Source organism: Coregonus clupeaformis, chromosome 10, assembly GCF_020615455.1.
Source record: "Coregonus clupeaformis isolate EN_2021a chromosome 10, ASM2061545v1, whole genome shotgun sequence".
Classification (NCBI taxonomy): domain Eukaryota; kingdom Metazoa; phylum Chordata; class Actinopteri; order Salmoniformes; family Salmonidae; genus Coregonus; species Coregonus clupeaformis.
In genome coordinates this window covers 16,664,760-16,686,161 of record NC_059201.1, presented here as the reverse complement: position 1 = coordinate 16,686,161, position 21,402 = coordinate 16,664,760, and the positions used below count along the sequence as shown (strand labels likewise).

At 45.5% G+C, this 21,402-nt stretch overlaps 2 protein-coding genes across 2 annotated transcripts in view; one reads left to right on the top strand and one right to left on the bottom strand.

The window, feature by feature from the left end:
- On the top strand, nt 1–12,113 carry LOC121574609 (cadherin-related family member 4-like). Its single transcript, XM_045223218.1, has 15 exons — nt 1–13; nt 6,529–6,719; nt 7,288–7,444; nt 7,589–7,680; nt 7,809–7,916; nt 8,014–8,117; nt 8,270–8,400; nt 9,258–9,438; nt 10,154–10,304; nt 10,542–10,644; nt 10,771–10,974; nt 11,088–11,227; nt 11,405–11,546; nt 11,651–11,850; nt 11,976–12,113. Exons 1-15 carry the CDS (start codon nt 1–3, stop codon nt 12,111–12,113), a joined length of 2,055 nt encoding a protein of 684 aa, XP_045079153.1.
- A 2,611-nt stretch (nt 12,114–14,724) lies between these two features.
- Nucleotides 14,725–21,402, bottom strand: part of LOC121575227 (guanine nucleotide-binding protein G(i) subunit alpha-2-like) — a 113,868-nt gene continuing 107,190 nt past the window's right edge. The window contains exons 6-9 of the mRNA XM_045222864.1: nt 16,599–16,728; nt 16,283–16,436; nt 15,799–16,013; nt 14,725–15,651 (exon numbers count right to left, since the gene is read on the bottom strand). Coding sequence (XP_045078799.1) covers nt 15,823–16,013; nt 16,283–16,436; nt 16,599–16,728 — 475 coding nt within the window. The 3' untranslated portion in view covers nt 14,725–15,651; nt 15,799–15,822. The remainder of the gene's footprint in view (nt 15,652–15,798; nt 16,014–16,282; nt 16,437–16,598; nt 16,729–21,402) is intronic.

Genomic DNA, 21,402 nt, shown 5'->3' with positions numbered 1-21,402 from the left:
ATGGCAGCCTCTGGTAAGAAAAGGGGTGGCTGTCTATGTATATTTATAAACAACAGCTGGTGTACGATATCTAAGGAAGTCTCGAGGTTTAGCTCGCCTGAGGTAAAGTATCTCATAATAAGCTGTAGACCACACTATCTACCAAGAGAGTTTTAATCTATATTCTTTGTAGCTGTCTATTTACCACCACAAACCGATGCTGGCACTAAGACCGCACTCAATTAACTGTATACGGCCATAAGCAAACAGGAAACCGCTCATCCAGAGGCGGCGCTCCTAGTGGCCGGGGACTTTAATGCAGGGAAACTTCAATCTGTTTTACCTCATTTCTACCAGCATGTTAAATGTGCAACCAGAGGGAGAAAAAAAACTCTAGACCACCTTTACTCCACACACAGAGATGCATACAAAGCTCTCTCTCGCCCTCCATTTGGCAAATCTGACCATAATTGTATCGTCCTGATTCCGGCTTACAAGCAAAAACTAAAGAAGGAAGCACCAGTGACTCGGTCAGTAAAAAAGTGATCAGATGAAGTGATGCTAAGCTACAGGACTGTTTTGCTAGCACAGACTGGAATATGCTCCGGGATTCTTCCGATGGCATTGAGGAGTACACCACATCAGTCACTGGCTTCATCAATAAGTGCATCGATGACGTCGTCCCCACAGTGACTGTACGTACATACCCCAACCAGAAGCCATGGATTACAGGCAACATCCCCACTGAGCTAAATGGTAGAGCTGCCGCTTTCAAGGAAAGGGACTCTAACCCGGAAGCTTATAAGAAATCCCGCTATGCCCTCTGACGAACCATCAAACAGGCAAAGTGTCAATACAAGAATAAGATCAAATCGTACTACACCGGCTCCGCCGCTCGTCGGATGTGGCAGGGCTTGCAAACTATTACAGACTACAAAGGGAAGCACAGCCACGAACTGCCCAGTGACACGAGCCTACCAGATGAGCTAAATTACTTCTATGCTCGCTTCGAGGCAAGTAACACTGAAACATGCATGAGAGCATCAGCTGTTCCGGACGACTGTGTGATCACGCTCTCCGTAGCCGATGTGAGTAAGACCTTTAAACAGGTCAACATTCAAAAGGCCGCAGGGCCAGACGGATTACCAGGACGTGTACTCCGAGCATGCGCTGACCAACTGGCATGTGTCTTCACTGACATTTTCAACCTCTCCCTGTCTGTCTGTAATACCAACATGTTTCAAGCAGACCACCATAGTCCCTGTGCCCAAGAACACTAAGGTAACCTGCCTAAATGACTACCGACCCGTAGCACTCACATCTGTAGCCATGAAGTGCTTTGAAAGGCTGGTCATGGCTCACATCAACACCATTATCCCAGAAACCCTAGAGACACTCCAATTTGCATACCACCCCAACAGATCCACAGATGATGCAATCTCTATTGCACTCCACGCTGCCCTTTCACACCTGGACAAAATAAACACCTATGTGAGAATGCTATTCATTGACTGCAGCTCAGCGTTCAACACCATAGTGCCCTCAAAGCTCATCACTAAGCTAAGGACCCTGGGACTAAACACCTCCCTCTGCAACTGGATCCTGGACTTCCTGACGGGCCGCCCCCAGGTGGTAAGGGTAGGTAACAACACATCTGCCACGCTGATCCTCAACACGGGGGCCCCTCAGGGGTGCGTGCTCAGTCCGCTTCAGTACTCCCTGTTCAGTCATGACTGCATGGCCAGGCATGACTCCAACACCATCATTAAGTTTGCCAATGACACAACAGTGGTAGGCCTGATCACCGACAACGACGAGATAGCCTATAGGGAGGAGGTCAGAGACCTGGCCGTGCATTGCCAGGACAACAACCTCTCCCTCAACGTGATCAAGACAAAGGAGATGATTGTGGACTACAGGAAAAAGAAGAGGACCGAGCACGCCCCCATTCTCATCGGCGGGGCTGTAGTGGAGCACATTGAGAGCTTCAAGTTCCTTGGTGTCCACGTCACCAACAAACTAACATGGTCCAAACACACCAAGACAGTCGTGAAGAGGGCACGACAAAACCTATTCCCCCTAAGGAGACTGAAATGATTTGGCATGGGTCCTCAGATCCTCAAAAGGTTCTAGAGCTGCACCACTGAGAGCATCCTGACTGGTTGCATCACTGCCTGGTATGGCAACTGCTCGGCCTCCGACCGCAAGGCATTACAGAGGGTAGTGCGTACGGCCGAGTACATCACTGGGGCCAAGCTTCCTGCCATCCAGGACCTCTATACTAGGCGGTGTCAGAGGAAGGCCCTAAAAATTGTCAAAGACTCCAGCCACCCTAGTAATAGACTGTACTCTCTGCTACTGCACAGAAAGCGGTACTGGAGCGCCAAGTCTAGGTCCAAGAGGCTTCTAAACAGCTTCTACCCCCAAGCCATAAGACTCCTGAACATCTAAGCTTTTATTTCTTTCATCACATTCCCAGTGGGTCAGAAGTTAACATACACTCAATTAGTATTTGGTAGCATTGCCTTTTAATTCTTTAACTTGGGTCAAACATTTCAGGTAGCCTTCCACAAGCTTCCCACAATAAGTTGGGTGAATTTTGGCCCATTCCTCCTGACAGAGCTGGTGTAACTGAGTCAGGTTTGTAGGCCTCCTTTCTCGCACACACTTTTTCAGTTCTGTCCACAAATGTTCTATAGGAGGGAGGTCACGGCTTTGTGATGGCCACTCCAATACATTGACTTTGTTGTCTTTTAGCCATAACTTTGGAAGTATGCTTGGGGTCATTGTCCATTTGGAAGACCCATTTGCGACCAAGCTATAACTTCCTGACTGATGTCTTGAGATGTTGCTTCAATATATCCACATAATTTTCCTTCCTCATGATGCCATCTATTTTGTGAAGTGCACCAGTCCCTCCTGCAGCAAATCACCCCCATAGCATGATGCTGCCACCATGGTGCTTCATGGTTGGGATGGTGTTGTTCGGGTTGCAAGCCCCCACTTTTTCCTCCAAACATAACGATGGTCATTATGGCCAAACAGTTGTATTTTTGTTTCATCAGACCAGAGGACATTTCTCCAAAAAGTACGATCTTTGTCCCCATGTGCAGTTGCAAACCGTAGTCTGGCTTTTTTATGGCGGTTTTGGAGCAGTGGCTTCTTCGTTGCTGAGCGGCCTTTCAGGTTATGTCGATATAGGACTCGTTTTACTGTGGATATAGATACTTTTGTACCTGTTTCCTCCAGCATCTTCACAAGGTCCTTTGCTGTTGTTCTGGGATTGATTTGCACGTTTCGCACCAAAGTACGTTCATCTCTAGGAGACAGAGCGCGTCTCCTTCCTGAGCGGTATGACGGCTGCGTGGTCCCATGGTGTTTATACTTACGTACTATTGTTTGTACAGATGAACGTGGTACCTTCAGGCGTTTTGAAATTGCTCCCAAGGATGAACCAGACTTGTGGAGGTCTACCATTTTCTTTCTGAGGTCTTGGCTGATTTCTTTAGATTTTCCCATGATGTCAAGCAAAGAGGCACTGAGCTTGAAATACATCCACAGGTACACCTCCAATTGACTCAAATTATGTCAATTAGCCTATCAGAAGCTTCTAAAGCCATGAACATAATTTCCTGGAATTTTCCAAGCTATTTAAAGGCACAGTCAACTTAGTGTATGTAAACTTTTGACCCATTGGAATTGTAACACAGAGAATTATAAGTGAAATAATCTGTCTGTAAACAATTGTTGGAAAAATTACTTGTGTCATGCACAAAGTAGATGTCCTAACCGACTTGCCAAAACTATAGTTTGTTAACAAGAAATATGTGGAGTGGTTGAAAAACAAGTTTTAATGACTCCAACCTAAGTGTATGTAGACTTCAACTGTAGCCTTGCTATTGTTATTTTTACTGCTGCTCTTCAATTATTTGTTACTTTTATTTCGTATTATTTTATATAGTATTTTTTTGTGCTTTTTTTTGGTATTCTTTCTTAAAACTGCATTGTTGGTTAAGGGCTTGTAAGTAAGCATTTCACTTTAAGGTCTACACCTGTTGTATTCGGCGCATGTGACAAATAAAATTTGATTTGTTCTCAATGCTAGAGGCGTCAGTACAGACCCTGGTTCAATCCTGGGCTGTATCACAACTGGCCATGATCGGGAGTCCCATAGGGTGGCGCACAATTGGCCCAGCGTCGTCCGGGTTAGGGGAGGGTGTCACGCCCTGGCTCTGGGACTCTGTTATGTTGAGCCAGGGTGTGTGGTTTCTATGTGTTTTGTGTGCTAGGGTTATTATCTAGTTATTTTGTTTCTATGTTGGCCGGTGTGTTTCTCAATCAGAGGCAACGTGTATCAGCTGTTGCTTGTTGTGTCTGATTGGGAACCATACTTAGGCAGCCTGTTTTCCACAGTGTGTTGTGGGATCTTGTTCCGTTTGGTTTGTGTAACCGTAGGACTACACGTTTCGTATCGTTTGTTGTTTTGTTCGTGTGGTGACTCAAATAAAAAGAAGTATGTTCACTCATCACATCTGCGCCTTGGTCCACTGTATTCGACGATCGTGACAGAAGATCCCACCATAACTGGACCAAGCAGCGTGTCCAGGAGCCGACGCCAGAGGTGACTCTGAAGGATATCAACCTCGACTGGGTCAAGCCGCGGGAGGAGGAGAGAGGCTGGACTTTGGAGCAGAGGAGCGAGAGTCTGGCGAGAGCCATGGAGGCCTGGCCCACGGGGAGGAGAGAGACGCCCAGACATTTTTTGAGGGGGCTCACGCCGTGGGACGACGGGGCAGCAGGAGGCCGGGATAGAGTGGTTCAGCGGGTTGGCAAAGGAGGCCGCCAGGTTACGGGAGTCACTGGTCACCAGGGGGAAGGAGAACGTAGAGGCACGGCGAGAGGTACTGGGGTGTGTTGCCAGTCCGGTCCGGCCCGTTCCTGATCCCCGCGTAGGCCAGTGGTGTGTGTCCCCAGTACGGTCCGGCTTGTTCCTGTCCCTCGCACCGAGCCTGTGGTGCGCGTCGCCAGCCCGGTCCGGCATGTTCCTGCCCCTCGCACCAAGCCTGTGGTGCAGCCCGTCAGCCCGGTTCGCCCGTCCCTGCTCCCCGCACCAAGCCAATGGTGCGCTTCGTCAGCCCGGTTCGGCCCGTCCCTGCTCCCCGCACCAAGCCAGTGGTGCGCTTAGTCAGCCTGGTTCGGCCCGTCCCTGCTCCCCGCACCAAGCCAATGGTGCGCGTCGTCAGCCCGGTCCGGCCTGTTCCTGCTCCCCGCACCAAACCAGTGGTGCGCTTCGTCAGCCCGGTTCAGCCTGTCCCTGCTCCCCGCACCAAGCCAATGATGCGCGTCGTCAGCCGGGTCAGGCCCATCCCTGCTCCCCGCACCAAGCCTGTGGTGCGCGTCGTCAGTCCGGCACAGCCCGTGCCTGTTCCACCGGTGCCTGGTCCGGCACCGGTCAGCTGCTCCACTCCGGAGCTAGAGCAATCCGCTCCACCAGTGTTCAGTCCAGCTCCGGCCAGCAGGGCCAGACCGGACCAGGGGCGCTTTGGGGGGTTAGAGAGGGAGTGGGGGTCATGCCCGGAGCTGGAACCGCCTCCGAGGAGGAATGCCCACCCGGCCCTGTTCGGTTTATGTTTGGCGCGGTCGCAGTCCGCGCCTTTGGGGGGGTACTGTCACGCCCTGGCTCTGGGACTCTGTTATGTTGAGCCAGGGTGTGTGGTTTCTATGTGTTTTGTGTGCTAGGGTTATTATCTAGTTCTTTTGTTTTTATGTTGGCCGGTGTGGTTCTCAATCAGAGGCAACGTGTATCAGCTGTTGCTTGTTGTCTCTGATTGGGAACCATACTTAGGCAGCCTGTTTTCCACAGTGTGTTGTGGGATCTTGTTCCGTTTGGTTTGTGTAACCGTAGGACTTCATGTTTCGTATCGTTTGTTGTTTTGTTCGTGTGGTGACTCAAATAAAAAGAAGTATGTTCACTCATCACGCTGCGCCTTGATCCACTGTATTCGACGATCGTGACAGAGGGTTTGGCTGGGGTAGGCCGTCATTGTAAATAAGAATTTGTTCTTAACTGACTTGCCTATTTAAATTAAGGTTAATAAATAAATAAAAATAAATAAGAACTACCACCGCCACTGACAACACTCAGCCCAGGTGAACTATAAGAGTATTCCCCATTCTGTCATTCATTTGAAATGTTTCTCTTTTCCCCATCTAACAGTCTATGATTACACCATGTATAATATGCCAGTATATCAGTAGCCATGCCCTACTACACTACATATTTCTATTCAGTGCAGTGGTTTACTCTGGTACTGGTACTCCCTGTATATAGACCCATTCTTATTTTATTCCTTGTGTAAGTTACTATTTTACTTTGTATTATCTTTTAAACTCTGCATCGTTGGGAAAGGTTCATAAGCAAGTATTTCACTGTAAAGTCTACACCAGTTGTATTCGGCACGTGATAAATAAAATTTTATTTTATTTGGACAGGAGCTCTGAATGTTCTGTTTAGTATTTAGATCAGTGCTGTGCTGTGGCTCCCTCTAGGGTTCATAGACCTCCCAGCCTCTGTGTCTGTATCGGAGAGCACCCGTCCCAGGAGTGTGGTGGTGGAGTTTCAGGTGCAGAGCTCCAGTCTTCTCCCCACAGTCATCATCCTCTCTGTCAACCCAGAGTTAGCAGTGTTTGAGACGCCCATCGTAAACCCTACTAAAGTCTCTGGGATCTTCAATGTCCAGGTCGGAACAGCCAATTTAGTCAAATATCAGTTCTCAGGTATCTTTATTGTCATCTGCTTTTTATACTGATGAAGACATTAAAAAATGTAACATTCTAACCTAACCCAAGCTTCATGTCCACACCCTGGCACAACCCTAGTCTCAACCCTAACTTCATGTCCACATCCCAGTTCAACCCTAACCCTAGCTTCATGTCCACATACCAGTTCAACCCTAACTCTAGCCTCAACTACAACCCTGACCCCCAACCATAACCCTAACTTCATGCCCACATCCCCGTTCAACCCTAACCCTAACTTCATGTCCACATACCAGTTCAACCCTAACTCTAGCCTCAACTACAACCCTGACCCCCAACCATAACCCTAGCTTCATGTCCACATACCAGTTCAACCCTAACCCTAGCCTCAACTACAACCCTGACCCCCAACCATAACCCTAGGGTTATGTCCATACGCCAGCTTAACCCTAAACCTAGCCACCTAACCCTAACCTCTGTTTTGCACATGGACAAATGAGACATTAGTAAAGATACATGTTTTGCAACTAATATTGTGTATATGTGTAGATAGTGTTGAACGGTTCTCTGGACTATGAGAAGGCCAGCATGGTGAGTGTTCGTCTGGGCCTGGTCACTCCATCAGGCCGTGTAGACCAAACCTTCCATATCAGAGTGGTGGATGAGAACAACACGCCACAGTGTGAACCTCTGTTCCAGCTGCCTGGTAACACAACCTCACCCCAACCACTACACATACATTATACACTGTTTACGTGGCTATTTCGATGTTATACTATGGTATAAGGTCAGTGTATTGTTAAGAGGGACGTTGTAATGAATAGATGGGCTGATGAGTGTTTGTGTACAGGAGCTGAGGTTCATGTCCCTGAGAACCTTCCTGTTCCTGTGACTCTCTACACTGTCCTGGCCTCCGACCCAGACCGCAACGACACTCTCTCTGTAATATACACACACTACCTCCTCATTACTTTATGATCTCAATTGTATTACTGTACCAATACATTGTCTAATCATATTTAGTATAGGTTTAGACCGAGTGTTGATACCCGTTCTGGTTTGTGCGGCAGTTCTCTATCAGTCAGGTCCTGCCCAACACCTCCAAAGAACAGTTCCACATCAGTGGAGGTGGCAGCATCATCTCAAACCAACCATTTGATTATCACACAGGGCCAAGGGTGAGGGTGTGATATGGTTGACCTTTATGTATAAAGAGAGATTTTAGAAGTTTGTTTTATCAGAATGATTTCCTCCTCGTGTGATGCTGTTGAACAGGAGTTGATGCTGTCTGTGGTTGTGAGAGACAAACATGGGGCTAACTGCACTGGGACAGTCAGGATCAAGGTGCTGAAAGTCTACAACCCTCCCCTGGATCTGCTGTGAGTTCAGCAGAGATGGAATGATGCCTTGCCTTCTGAATGTTTATCTATCACCCCCAGTCCTAAGAGGTTTCATTTCTGGGGTTTATGATACGATTTGTGTTTATCAGATTTAAATGTTAAAAGCTTGGTTAATCCAGATCTCTTGTCAGTCTTGTTTCCCAGAATGTGTCCACCTTTGAGAACCAAGGACCCGAGGATATTGTAGCTATCGTCAGAGCTAACCTCACCATCCCTGATGTACTCTACACTTTTGTGAAAGATTATCCCCATTTCAAGATTGGTAGAGGTTCGGATTTTCTAATTCTTATCTCACCAATAATATGTGAAGAAAATCAATGTTTTTATAATATCCTCTATGCATTGAGATGCATAAATAGCTGAATCCTAATTTGGGATTTCAACGTGAAACTCAATTTTCTTTGCGTAAATCCTCGACATCAGTGCATAATGATCTGTTTCCTACATATATTTAATTGTTAGGGAACTACTACCAAATATCACTTAAATTGGTACAGCACTCTCACTAACGGGTGCAACAAATATAGCCAATTACAAGGCACACCTCAAAATATGTTAATCAGTGAGAAACAACAATACCATGCACCCACTGGTGTTCAAAAGGTTTTTGGCGCTCCAAAAATGCGGTATGATACTATATTCTGAATTACAGTAAATAACTGGCAGTAATTAGTTAATGTAGAGTTTCAGGACATGGTTTGTAGAATTCCTAAAATACAGTATTTTACTTTATTCTGTGGTGGTACACCGTTCTCATTCCTGGGTGCAACAAATATAGCCTCTTACAACCTTAATATGTTAATGAGCCAGAGATTCTTTGCCCTCCCACATTTTCCCACAGTGCACCATAATTAATACTGTAAAGCACATTTACGGTATTTTACGGTGCATCTTACAGTATTTTACTGTTGAAAGTACATGAAGGTCTTACAGTGTGCTGCAAAACAAATGTATGGTATTTTACTGGGCATTATACAGTAATCTAGTGTGTACAGTTTATACAGTGTCATTTGGTCGATTAATACATCAAGTTACCGATAACATTACAAAAAACGGCTAACAGTGAAGGATTTGCGCCCAAAGTGTTGAACTGTCTCTCTTCCTGTCTTGTCCTATCAGAGGACGGTATCATCAGAACAGCCTATAACCTGGACCTGGAGGCGGAGCGGGCCCTGGCCCAAAGTGTTCTATTGGTCAGAGCCTACAGTGTGGCAGTGGAACGCTCTGCTACCGCCACTGTCACGGTCAACGTTTTGGATGTCAATGAGTTCCCACCTTTCTGCTTCCCCTCAGTGTTTGTGTAAGTAACATGACTCCACTGGATCACTGGGCACCTGACTAAAATCAGCCTTATATTACTAAAGTATATTTTTGATAGATTACATTAGGTCATGTCTATGGCCAGGAGTTTTCTATGACCATGTTACGTGACCATAACTCCTATAACTGGGGTCCATAGTTTTTTTGGTTAGGAGAAACTCTGGGGCCTACTCATGTGCAGACTGCAGTGCCCCAAAGGCTGACTCAAGAGGAGGAAGCATAGAGAGGATATAGGGGTGTATAGTGTTAGACTAATGGTGGTCATTAGGACAAGACAAGCATCATTATACAGTCTCCTTCACTACAGATGAATGACCACCCAGCCTGTATGACCTACTTCATACCCACCATCATTATCCCTATCAGGCTACAGCCTAATTATGAATGATGATATGTATTATTGGACAGAGGTTGGAGATAATTGGGTCTTAGCTGAATTACTTTAGAACTGCTTTGAATCAGTGCAGAGAAATGAGTCCCATTTGGGTCTGGGATAAGGCGCTTATGCAGTGTGTGAGGTTAATTATTGTTATACATATTAGCTCAAATAAAACAGATGTTTATAGTCTAAGAAATGTAAGAAGCTGAACTTAAACAGTTTGATAATTTCACCTTTCTGTAAATGGTTTTGGAAACAGAAATAGAACAGCCGTTTGCCAGATTGAACACAGACTGTGTGTCCTGTTGTGTTGTAGGCTGGAGGTGTCAGAGACCACTGAGGTGGGCAGCAGTCTGGGCTCACTGACCTGTGTTGACATTGACGTCAGTAACCAGAGTGTGTCTCTCACACTTGTCGAGAACAGATTATCACTGTTCAAATTCCGCCTCAGAGACGGACAGCTCCAGGTAACCATGATAATGACATAACAATGCATAACATTTGAAGTGAGGGCTCGATTCAATCCGTAGCGCAGAATATCTGCATTGTAGCGCGGTTCACATTTAAAGGTCTTTTCCGATTGAGCCGACATATGCAGCGGTTACAGTGAATGCAGTCTCTGCGACTGCCTTTAATTGTCAATCGCGCTATAAAGCCGATCTTCAGCGATACAGATTGAATTGAGCCCTGAATCTTCCTGCCAGGTAAACAACACTCTGGACTACGACTCTGCAGAGATAGCTACCAATAACTTCCAGTATGAGGCCACCATCTTGGCTATGGACACAGGCACCCCTCCTCTCACATGTCAGTTTACTTTGTGTTGTTCCGTGTGTGTGTGTCATGTACACAGTACACCATCATCTAATGTATGTGGCAGTTTACTTCAAAGTTATAGGATGGCAGTATAACACAGTTTCTCTCTGTATCCAGCCCAGGTGCGTGTGCTGGTCAGTGTGACCCCAGTCAATGAACATGATCCAGCATTTCAGACTTTGTTCTTCAGTGTCCCAGAGGGCACCAGGCCTGGTACGGCAGTGGGGACGGTGGTGGCCAGAGACACAGACTGGCCCTTTGACAACATCCGCTACTCCATCACTTCAGGAGATGCCATGTTCACTATTGACCCTGAGGGAGGTGAGGCTACAGCTGAGCACACAGGGATCATCTTAAGATTATTAGTTAACATTTAACATCCATAAATATGTTGCATGTACCAACATGTAGAGTGGCCCCTTCTCTCTCTCCAGGGGAGCTGTATCTGGGCGGAGAGCTGGACTTTGAGGAGCAGCAGGTGTATGTAGTGAGGGCTCAGGCTGAGGATTATGACCAGGATGTGGACCGTACCAACCGCAAGAGAAGAACAGTGGACATCACTGTGCAAGTGGAGGTGAGGAATGGACAGAGAGCTAAAGCCCCATTGTACATTTATCTAGTACAGTAGAACAGAGTACATACTTTCAGACATTTATCCATATAATACCATAGATTAAATAGTTTTGGATGTAAACTGTGAAAACTAATATGATTACTGTGTTTCCATTCCATCCTCTCTCTTCTCTGTCAGGATGTGAATGATAATGCTCCAGTGTGTGACCCAATCTCCTATGAGTCCACCATCTTCTCCACCTTGTCTAATAAACTCCCCATCCTCTCACTCAGCTGCACTGATGCAGACGACGACGAACTAACAGCTACCATCGCTAACGGTACAGTGTGTTTATGTAACTGAGTGTATGTTTCAGTTTACACTAATATTCCCCAGCTGAAGATTTTTTGCATATCTGAGCATGTGTGATTTCATTCATGACAGGTGCTGCAGTGGACCGGTTTCTGATGACCGGGTTGAGTCTCTTCTCCAAAAATGTGTTCTCCTACGTAGTGGATGGGGTTTATGACCGCACCATGTTTGAAGTCACCATTTCTGTGTCGGATGGCAGGCATCACACTGCGACTGTGGCCTACATCTATGTAGTTCCCTGGACCACTACTGTTCCTACTACTACCACTACAGTAAGATCAGCCCTGTAGAGACATGGTACACACCACTGTAACACAGCTACTGCATATGAAGGAAAACCTTTTACAATAGGAGACCCATAAGAGACTGTATCATCTCACTGCTGTCCCTCCTCTAGGCCAAGCCTCCACAGGTGGTCACTGTGATGTCAGACTACTGGGATCCAGAACCTTGGTTTGTTGCCGTGGTGACGGTTACCGGTGTCCTGCTCCTGGTAGTCACAAGTCTGCTCATCTGGACCATACTGAGCCGGTGATCACCCCCCGCACACACTGATCACCTGTGCCCAACTCTCTCGCTCTAGACTCTCTATAAAAGAGATAAAAATAAGTCTGAAGTGATGATGTCGAGCAAGGTTGCACAACTCTGGTCCTTCACGACCTCTGTTCAATTAATCCGCTCACTGAAGAGTTCACAAGACCTGCTCTCCCATGGAAGCAGCAGGGTTTTCGGGCAGGGGTTAAGGTATTATAACAGTTCATAATAAGCATTTTATGTTTATGCCTGCAGCGTCTATGGTTGGGGACTAAAATACGTGCCTGAACCTACATCAAATAAGACGTGAGTGCCATTAGAGAACCAAGTTGTGAATTATAAACGTTTTACCACTAACTCACAACGTACTGTATAATATGTTATCTGAGCAGGGAAGAGATCGGCAAAATGAGCACAGAAGTGAGTCAAAATGGAGCCAATGAAAATGACCAGGTAAGTTTGGATCAATGGTTTCCAATTGCATCCTGCTAAGAATAAATGATGTGGAACAACATGGGTTTACCTTTGAATGTGTTTCTCCAAGGCCTCACTAGATGGCACTCTAAGTCTGTCTAAAGTCAGCATACAAGACGACCTGATGGTAGGTGTTCATTGCCTATGGAAAACTCTATTATGGGTTACAGTCTGCATGAGGTCCAGGCTTAATAGAGATTTAACTTGTCATTTCTGTTCTCTCAGAGGTTTGATGGGAAGGCACAAGATCCAGGTAAGAGCTGTGCTTACAAACCGGTTTCAAAATGTTCCAATATTCATATTAAGCAAATCATCTTCTGGAATTTATCAAAACATACGAATTAATCCAATGTTTTCAGGCCTAAAATGTGAGAAGTAATTCGAAAACATGTTTTTTGTTAGTTTCAGGGCGCAGTTACCTGTTCAAGTCGACCACTGGTGAACGGCGTTGGTTGTAGGGGACGTCCACAGCCTCACCATCAACGACCTGCAGTGATCTATGTGCTGTTTACATCATCTGGTTCTGCCTGAAGAGGATTCATATGATGTGTGCAATCAGGCATTCTAGCATAATTTTGATTTCAATTACAGGTCGATTTGAAGTTTGTGTGAGTAAATTTTAAAATATATACTGTACTTATAACACATAATCATACTGACATGCTGTGTTGGAGCCTACTACTAAATTACTATTCCTGTGTGTGTACCTCTAGTTCAGCATCAACAACATACACTATATATACATAAGTATGTGGACACTCCTTCAAATTAGTGGATTCGGCTATTTCAGCCACACCCGTTGCTGATTGGTGTATAAAATCGAGCACACAGCCATGTAAATGTCCATAGATAAACATTGGCAGTTGAATGGCCTTACTGAAGAGCTCAGTGACTTTCAACGTGGCACAATCATAGGATGCCACCTTTCCAACAAGTCAGTTCATACAATTTCTGCCCTGCTAGAGCTGACCCGGTCAACTAAGTGCTCTTATTGTGAAGTGGAAAAGTCTAGGAGCAACAACGGCTCAGCCGCAAAGTGGTAGGCCACACAAGCTCACAAAACGGGACAGCTGAGTGCTGAAGCGCGTAAAAATCGTCTATCCTCGGTTGCAACACTCACTACGGAGTTCCAAAGTGCCTCTGGAAGCAATGTCAGCACGAGAACTGTTAGTCGGGAGCTTCATGAAATGGGTTTCCATGGCCGAGCAGCCGCACACAAGCCTAAAATCACCATGCGCAATGCCAAGCGTCGGCTGGAGTGGTGTAAAGCTCACCACATTTGGACCCTGGAGCAGTGGCAACGCGTTCTCTGGAGTGACGATTCACGCTTCACCATCTGGCAGTCCAACAGACAAATCTGGGTTTGGCGGATGCCAGGAGAACGCTACCTGCTCCAATGCATAGGGCCAACTGTAAAGTTTGGTGGAGGAGGAATAATGGTCTGGGGCTGTTTTTCATGGTTCGGGCTAGGCCCCTTAGTTCCAGTGAAGGGAAATCTTAACGCTACAGCATACAATGACAGTCTAGACGATTCTGTGCTTCCAACTTTGTGGCAACAGTTTGTGGAAGGCCCTTTCCTGTTTCAGCATGACAACGCCCCTGTGCACAAAGCAAGGTCCATACAGAAATGGTTTGTCGAAATCGGTGTGGAAGAACTTGACTGGCCTGCACAGAGCCCTGACCTCAACCCCATTGAACACCTTTGGGATGAATTGGAACGCCGACTGCGAGCCAGGCCTAATCGCCCAACATCAGTGGCCAACCTCACTAATGCTCATGGCTGAATGGAAGCAAGTCCCCGCAACAATATTCCAACATCTAGTGGAATGCCTTGCCAGAAGAGTGGAGGCTGTTATAGAAGCAAAAGGGGGGACCAACTCCATATTAATGCCCATGATTTTGAGATGTTCGACGAGCAGGTGTCCACATACTTTTGGTCATGTAGTGTACGTCGTTTTGTCTGACTTGTGGAATAACAATTTGTTTTGGTTTTATTACACCAACAGTTCTAACATGCTTTAAATTATGTGGTTTGGTGGAATTAAACTATATCTGTTGTGTTCTATGAACAACTTGTCCATTAGTATGTGAAAATGACCTAAACAATGTGTAGGAAAAAACACACAAGAGCAAGTAAATCAGATGATCTCTACTTTTTATTTAAATTAAATCATTATATAAGACTTTCAAAGCATTTTAATATTGACCAAAAACACTAACCTTTTTTCCCCAATTAGATTTTGTCTTTCCTTAATCACTATTTATCCTTAAGATGGTTTGACGAAAATGGAAGGAAAATTTAGGCATACGGTCGATCAAACAGTACTGATAAAAGCATATCTACGAATCGGTTGTAAACTTAAGTGAAGGCACAAACATACTGCAAAAGACATGGAATTGGTACTATAAAAAAAATAACAATGTTAGGTACATACATACTTTAAATCAGTTAGAATTGTTGCCATTCTTTCCCCTGGTTGTGATGCTTTTTTTGTTTTACTTTTTAATATTTTTATTTAGATTTTGTAAAAGGAATGTTAAAATATTCTGTGCAGATTACAGAGCTAATATATTTGCCATCTTGAGTCATGCAGGAACAATATGCGGTTTGGCTATGAATGAGGAACATATGTAAACATGATAAAAAAAAGCACTTCCTTTTTCCATTCATAATCTTTATCCATGCCTGTGCTTCTTTTAAAAAATGAGCTTTATGCGATTAAAAGTTTAACAGAATTTGCACTGCACATCAGATTTTCGAAAGTAAAATGAACGCATTTATATAAAAACTTTTTCCATTGCCTCCTCTAATAATTGAAAATAAACTAAGAAAAAACAACAATACAATAATAAATGTTTGATTTGTGGTCTTAGCCCAAAGAGTTAACAATACGAGCAACTGGATCAGCAATCGTTGAAATTCTGCAAGGCTCTCCGAGTTCTCAGTCTCTTAGGTGTCCTTAAAAAAAGCAGATCAAAGCAGAAATCGTGGTTGGCCAGTGCATTCCTTCACAACATGTTTCTTCCCCAACCTTCCTTCTAGTCATCAGAGCTGTTCAAGTAATCTGAGGGAACACAGAGAAAGGGAGGGGTTAATGCATCCAACATTTACCTTTAAGTTGCATTCAAAGCACATTAAGTAACTGGTTTCTGTGCATTTATGAACAGATATCTCTCAGTGTGTGCTCTATTGTACATGTGTAGAAGCTCACCTTGACTATTCCTCTGGCTTCACTCTAGAAGAGACCACAGTCCTTCAGGTTGTTCTTGATGATGACGTCGGTGACGGCGTCGAAGACAAACTGAACGTTCTTGGTGTCGGTGGCTTGAGTGAAGTGGCTGTAGATCTCCTTGGTGTCCTTCTTCTTGTTCAGGTCCTCAAACTTGGTCTGGATGTAGGCCTGCGCCTCCTCAAATGTGTTGGGACCTGGGCATAGGAGAGGAGGCCCATAGAATTACAATGGTTGTGCTACCGATTCTGTACGCGACAGGAGAAATCTAGTATCAGGTGGAGAAGTTGATCTGCTCTACTGATGGGATTCATGGGGTTATTGAGCTACACATCTTGCCACTAGATTCCTTCTACTGGTAAAAACGACACCTCTTAGCCTGACATGAGAATTTCAACATAAAGCACTGCCAACTACAAGAGAACATGGAACATTCAGGGGATTCCAAGTTGTGTTGTGGTCTTACCAGAGTACTCTGGGAAGCAGATGGTCAGGGGGCTGTGGGTGATCTTATCCTCAAACAGATCCTTCTTGTTGAGGAACAGGATGATGGAGGTCTCTGTGAACCACTTATTGTTGCAGATGGAGTCAAACAGCTTCATGCTCTCGTGCATACGGTTCTATGGGGAGAGAGGAAATGAAAACAGAGAACATAATTTAATTCCAGTTGATCCAGACAACTCAAAATGAATGTGAAGTAATTTCCTTTAGAAATAAAACTGCATTAAAGGGATAAGAGAGATCCCGTCAGTGGTACTTAAAACAGTCTTCTGCCTCCTCACCATCTCCTCATCCTCAGCCAGCACCAGATCATAGGCACTCATGGCCACACAGAAGATGATGGCTGTGACTCCCTCAAAGCAGTGGATCCATTTCTTCCTCTCGGAACGCTGACCGCCCACGTCAAACATCCTGCAGGGACACAAGCAGCAAGTGAGGGTCACCCTTTTACTGCTGTTAGTCTAACCCTGTATCTCTTTGATGTGTGCAGATTGTGAAGTGGATAGGTGTAAACAATATGGTGCTGGCTGCACAGATTTTCATGGGCTTACGGGATTTCCCCAATGTTGTTTACACTTATCCAGTCTATTTGGATCTGGAAACACAGGAGGGGAGGTTTTCTGCAGGGCCATTCATGTCCTCTGTATTGGGATCCATAATTACACCACTGAGAGGGAAGCACCATGATGATGTGACATTCCTGGGGGAGCCCCCACACTCCATCAAACCAGGCTGGCCCAGAGGAGAAGGGAGGCCTGAGGGTCTCTCTGTACTTATAGCAGCTAGCCTTCCTCTGGGGACATTTCGCTATGTGCACTGCAGTTCGAGAGAGATGGAGAGAGAGCGAGGCAGACTGTCTCCACTGGGCAAAAACCTTCGCTGCACAGACCCTGGCATTTTGTTGGAATGTTTTGTACTGTGAGCCCTGCTAGAAATTCTGCTGATATTTGGATGAATTTCGTATGTAATGGAGTGCTGCTAAGCTATGTGTTGATAGGCTGTGTAAGCCTGCCAACACAGGGCTGTAATGTTCAGGGCTGTAATGAGTAGCGCTCACCTCAACAGGGCTCTAGTCAGCTCTAATATCACTCACTGTAGCCTGATTCCATCAGCCCAGCTAAACACTAGCTAACACTGCTGCAGGGCATGTTACTTTTGTTTGGGGTTGTGTGTGTGTATATCGAGTATACACACACACACAAACAAACAAACCTCTAATAATGACAAAAGTCTAATAGATACAGTTGAAGTCGGAAGTTTACATACACTTAGGTTGGAGTCATTAAAACTTGTTTTTCAACCACTACACACATTTCTTTTTAACAAACTATAGTTTTGGCAAGTCGGTTAGGACATCTACTTTGTGCATGACACAAGTAATTTTTCCAACAATTGTTTACAGACAGATTAATTCACTTATAATTCACTGTATCACAATTCCAGTGGGTCAGAAGTTTACATACACTAAGTTGACTGTGCCTTTAAACAGCTTGGAAAATTCCAGAAAATGATGTCATGGCTTTAGAAGCTTCTGATAGGCTAATTTACATAATTTGAGTCAATTGGAGGTGTACCCGTGGATGTATTTCAAGGCCTGCCTTCAAACTCCGTGCCTCTTTTCTTGACATCATGGGAAAATCTAAAGAAATCAGCCAAGACCTCAGAAAGAAAATGGTAGACCTCCACAAGTCTGGTTCATCCTTGGGAGCAATTTCCAAACGCCTGAAGGTACCACGTTCATCTGTTCAAACAATAGTACGCAAGTATAAACACCATGGGACCACGCAGCCATCATACCACTCAGGAAGGAGACGCGTTCTGTCTCCTAGAGATGAACCTACTTTGGTGCGAAAAGTGCAAATTAATCCCAGAACAACAGCAAAGGACCTTGTGAAGATGCTGGAGGAAACAGGTACAAAAGTATCTATATCCACAGTAAAACGAGTCCTATATCGACATAACCTGAAAGGCCGCTCAGCAAGGAAGAAGCTACTGCTCCAAAACCACCATAAAAAAGCCAGACTATGGTTTGCAACTGCACATGGGGACAAAGATCGTACTTTTTGGAGAAATGTCCTCTGGTCTGATGAAACAAAAATATAACTGTTTGGCCATAATGACCATCGTTATGTTTGGAGGAAAAAGGGGGGCCTTGCAAGCCGAAGAACACCATCCCAACCGTGAAGCACGGGGGTGGCAGCATCATGCTGTGGGGGTGCTTTGCTGCAGGAGGGACTGGTGCACTTCACAAAATAGATGGCATCATGAGGAAGGAAAATTATGTGGATATATTGAAGCAACATCTCAAGACATCAGTCAGGAAGTTATAGCTTGGTCGCAAATGGGTCTTCCAAATGGACAATGACCCCAAGCATACTTCCAAAGTTGTGGAAAAATGGCTTAAGGACAACAAAGTCAAGGTATTGGAAGCCCTGACCTCAATCCTATAGAACATTTGTGGGCAGAACTGAAAAAGCGTGTGCGAGCAAGGAGGCCTACAAACCTAACTCAGTTACACCAGCTCTGTCAGGAGAAATGGGCCAAAATTCACCCAACTTATTGTGGAAAGATTGTCGGAAGGCTACCTGAAACGTTTGACCCAAGTTAAACAATTTAAAGGCAATGCTACCAAATACTAATTAGTGGTTAAGAGCGTTGTGCCAGTAACCGAAAGGTCGCTGGTTCTAATCCCCGAGCCGACTAGGTGAAAAATCTGTCGATGTGCCCTTGAGCAAGGCACTTAACCCTAATTGCTCATGTAAGTCGCTCTGGATAAGAGTGTCTGCTAAATGACTAAAATGTAAATGTATGTAAACTTCTGACTCACTGGGAATGTGAAGAAATAAAAGCTGAAATAAATCATTCTCTCTACTATTATTCTGACATTTCACCTTCTTAAAATAAAGTGGTGATCCTAACTGACCTAAAACAGGGAATTTATACTAGGATTAAATGTCAGGAATTGTGAAAAACTGAGTTTAAATGTATTTGGCTAAGGTCAAATCAAATCAAATCAAATTTTATTGGTCACATGCGCCGAATACAACAGGTGCAGACATTACAGTGAAATGCTTACTTACAGCCCTTAACCAACAGTGCATTTATTTTAAACAAAAAAAAGTAAGAATAAAACAACAACAAAAAAAGTGTTGAGAAAAAAAGAGCAGAAGTAAAATAAAGTGACAGTAGGGAGGCTATATATACAGGGGGGTACCGTTGCAGAGTCAATGTGCGGGGGCACCGGCTAGTTGAGGTAGTTGAGGTAATATGTACATGTGGGTAGAGTTAAAGTGACTATGCATAAATACTTAACAGAGTAGCAGCAGCGTAAAAAGGATGGGGGTGGGGGGGCAGTGCAAATAGTCCGGGTAGCCATGATTAGCTGTTCAGGAGTCTTATGTCTTGGGGGTAGAAGCTGTTGAGAAGTCTTTTGGACCTAGACTTGGCACTCCGGTACGCTTGCTGTGCGGTAGCAGAGAGAACAGTCTATGACTAGGGTGGCTGGAGTCTTTGACAATTTTGAGGGCCTTCCTCTGACACCGCCTGGTATAGAGGTCCTGGATGGCAGGAAGCTTTGCCCCAGTGATGTACTGGGCCGTACGCACTACCCTCTGTAGTGCCTTGCGGTCAGAGGCCAAGCAGTTGCCATACCAGGCGGTGATGCAACCAGTCAGGATGCTCTCGATGGTGCAGCTGTAGAATTTTTTGAGGATCTGAGGACCCCATGCCAAATCTTTTTAGTCTCCTGAGGGGGAATAGGCTTTGTCGTGCCCTCTTCACGACTGTCTTGGTGTGTTTGGACCATGATAGTTCGTTGGTGATGTGGACACCAAGGAACTTGAAGCTCTCAACCTGTTCCACTACAGCCCCGTCGATGAGAATGGGGGCGTGCTCAGTCCTCTTTTTTTTTCCTGTAGTCCACAATCATCTCCTTTGTCTTGGTCACGTTGAGGGAGAGGTTGTTGTCCTGGCACCACACGGCCAGATCTCTGACCTCCTCCCTATAGGCTGTCTCATCGTTGTCGGTGATCAGGCCTACCACTGTTGTGTCGTCGGCAAACTTAATGATGGTGTTGGAGTCGTGCCTGGCCATGCAGTCATGGGTGAACAGAGAGTACAGGAGGGGACTGAGCACACACCCCTGAGGGGCCCCCGTGTTGAGGATCAGTGTGGCAGATGTGTTGTTACCTACCCTTACCACCTGGGGCGGCCCGTCAGGAAGTCCAGGATCCAGTTGCAGAGGGAGGTGTTTAGTCCCAGGATCCTTAGCTTAGTGATGAGCTTAGAGGGCACTATGGTGTTGAATGCTGAGCTGTAGTCAATGAATAGCATTCTCACGTAGGTGTTCCTCTTGTCCAGGTGGGAAAGGGCAGTGTGGAGTGCGATAGAGATTGCATCATCTGTGGATCTGTTGGGGCGGTATGCAAATTGGAGTGGGTCTAGGGTTTCTGGGATTATGCTGTTGATGTGAGCCATGACCAGTCTTTCAAAGCACTTCATGGCTACAGACGTCAGTGCTACGGGTCGGTAGTCATTTAGGCAGGTTATCTTGGGCACGGGGACTATGGTGGTCTGCTTGAAACATGTTGGTATTACAGACTCAGTCAGGGACATGTTGAAAATGTCAGTGAAGACACTTGCCAGTTGGTCAGCACATGCTCGGAGTACACGTCCTGGTAATCCGTCTGGCCCTGCGGCCTTGTGAATGTTGACCTGCTTAAAAGTCTTACTCACATCGGCTACGGAGAGCGTGATCACATAGTCATCCGGAACAGCTGGTGCTCTCATGCATGCTTCAGTGTTGCTTGCCTCGAAGCGAGCATAGAAGTGGTTTAGCTCGTCTGGTAGGCTTGTGTCACTGGGCAGCTCGCGGCTGTGCTTCCCTTTGTAGTCTGTAATAGTTTTCAAGCCCTGCCACATCCGACGAGCATCAGAGCCAGTGTAGTATGATTCAATCTTAGACCTGTATTGACTCTTTGCCTGTTTGATGGTTCGTCGGAGGTCATAGCGGGATTTCTTATAAGATGTAAACTTCCGTATGTAAACTTCCGACTTCAACTGTACCTTGCAACTGGAGATTCCTTC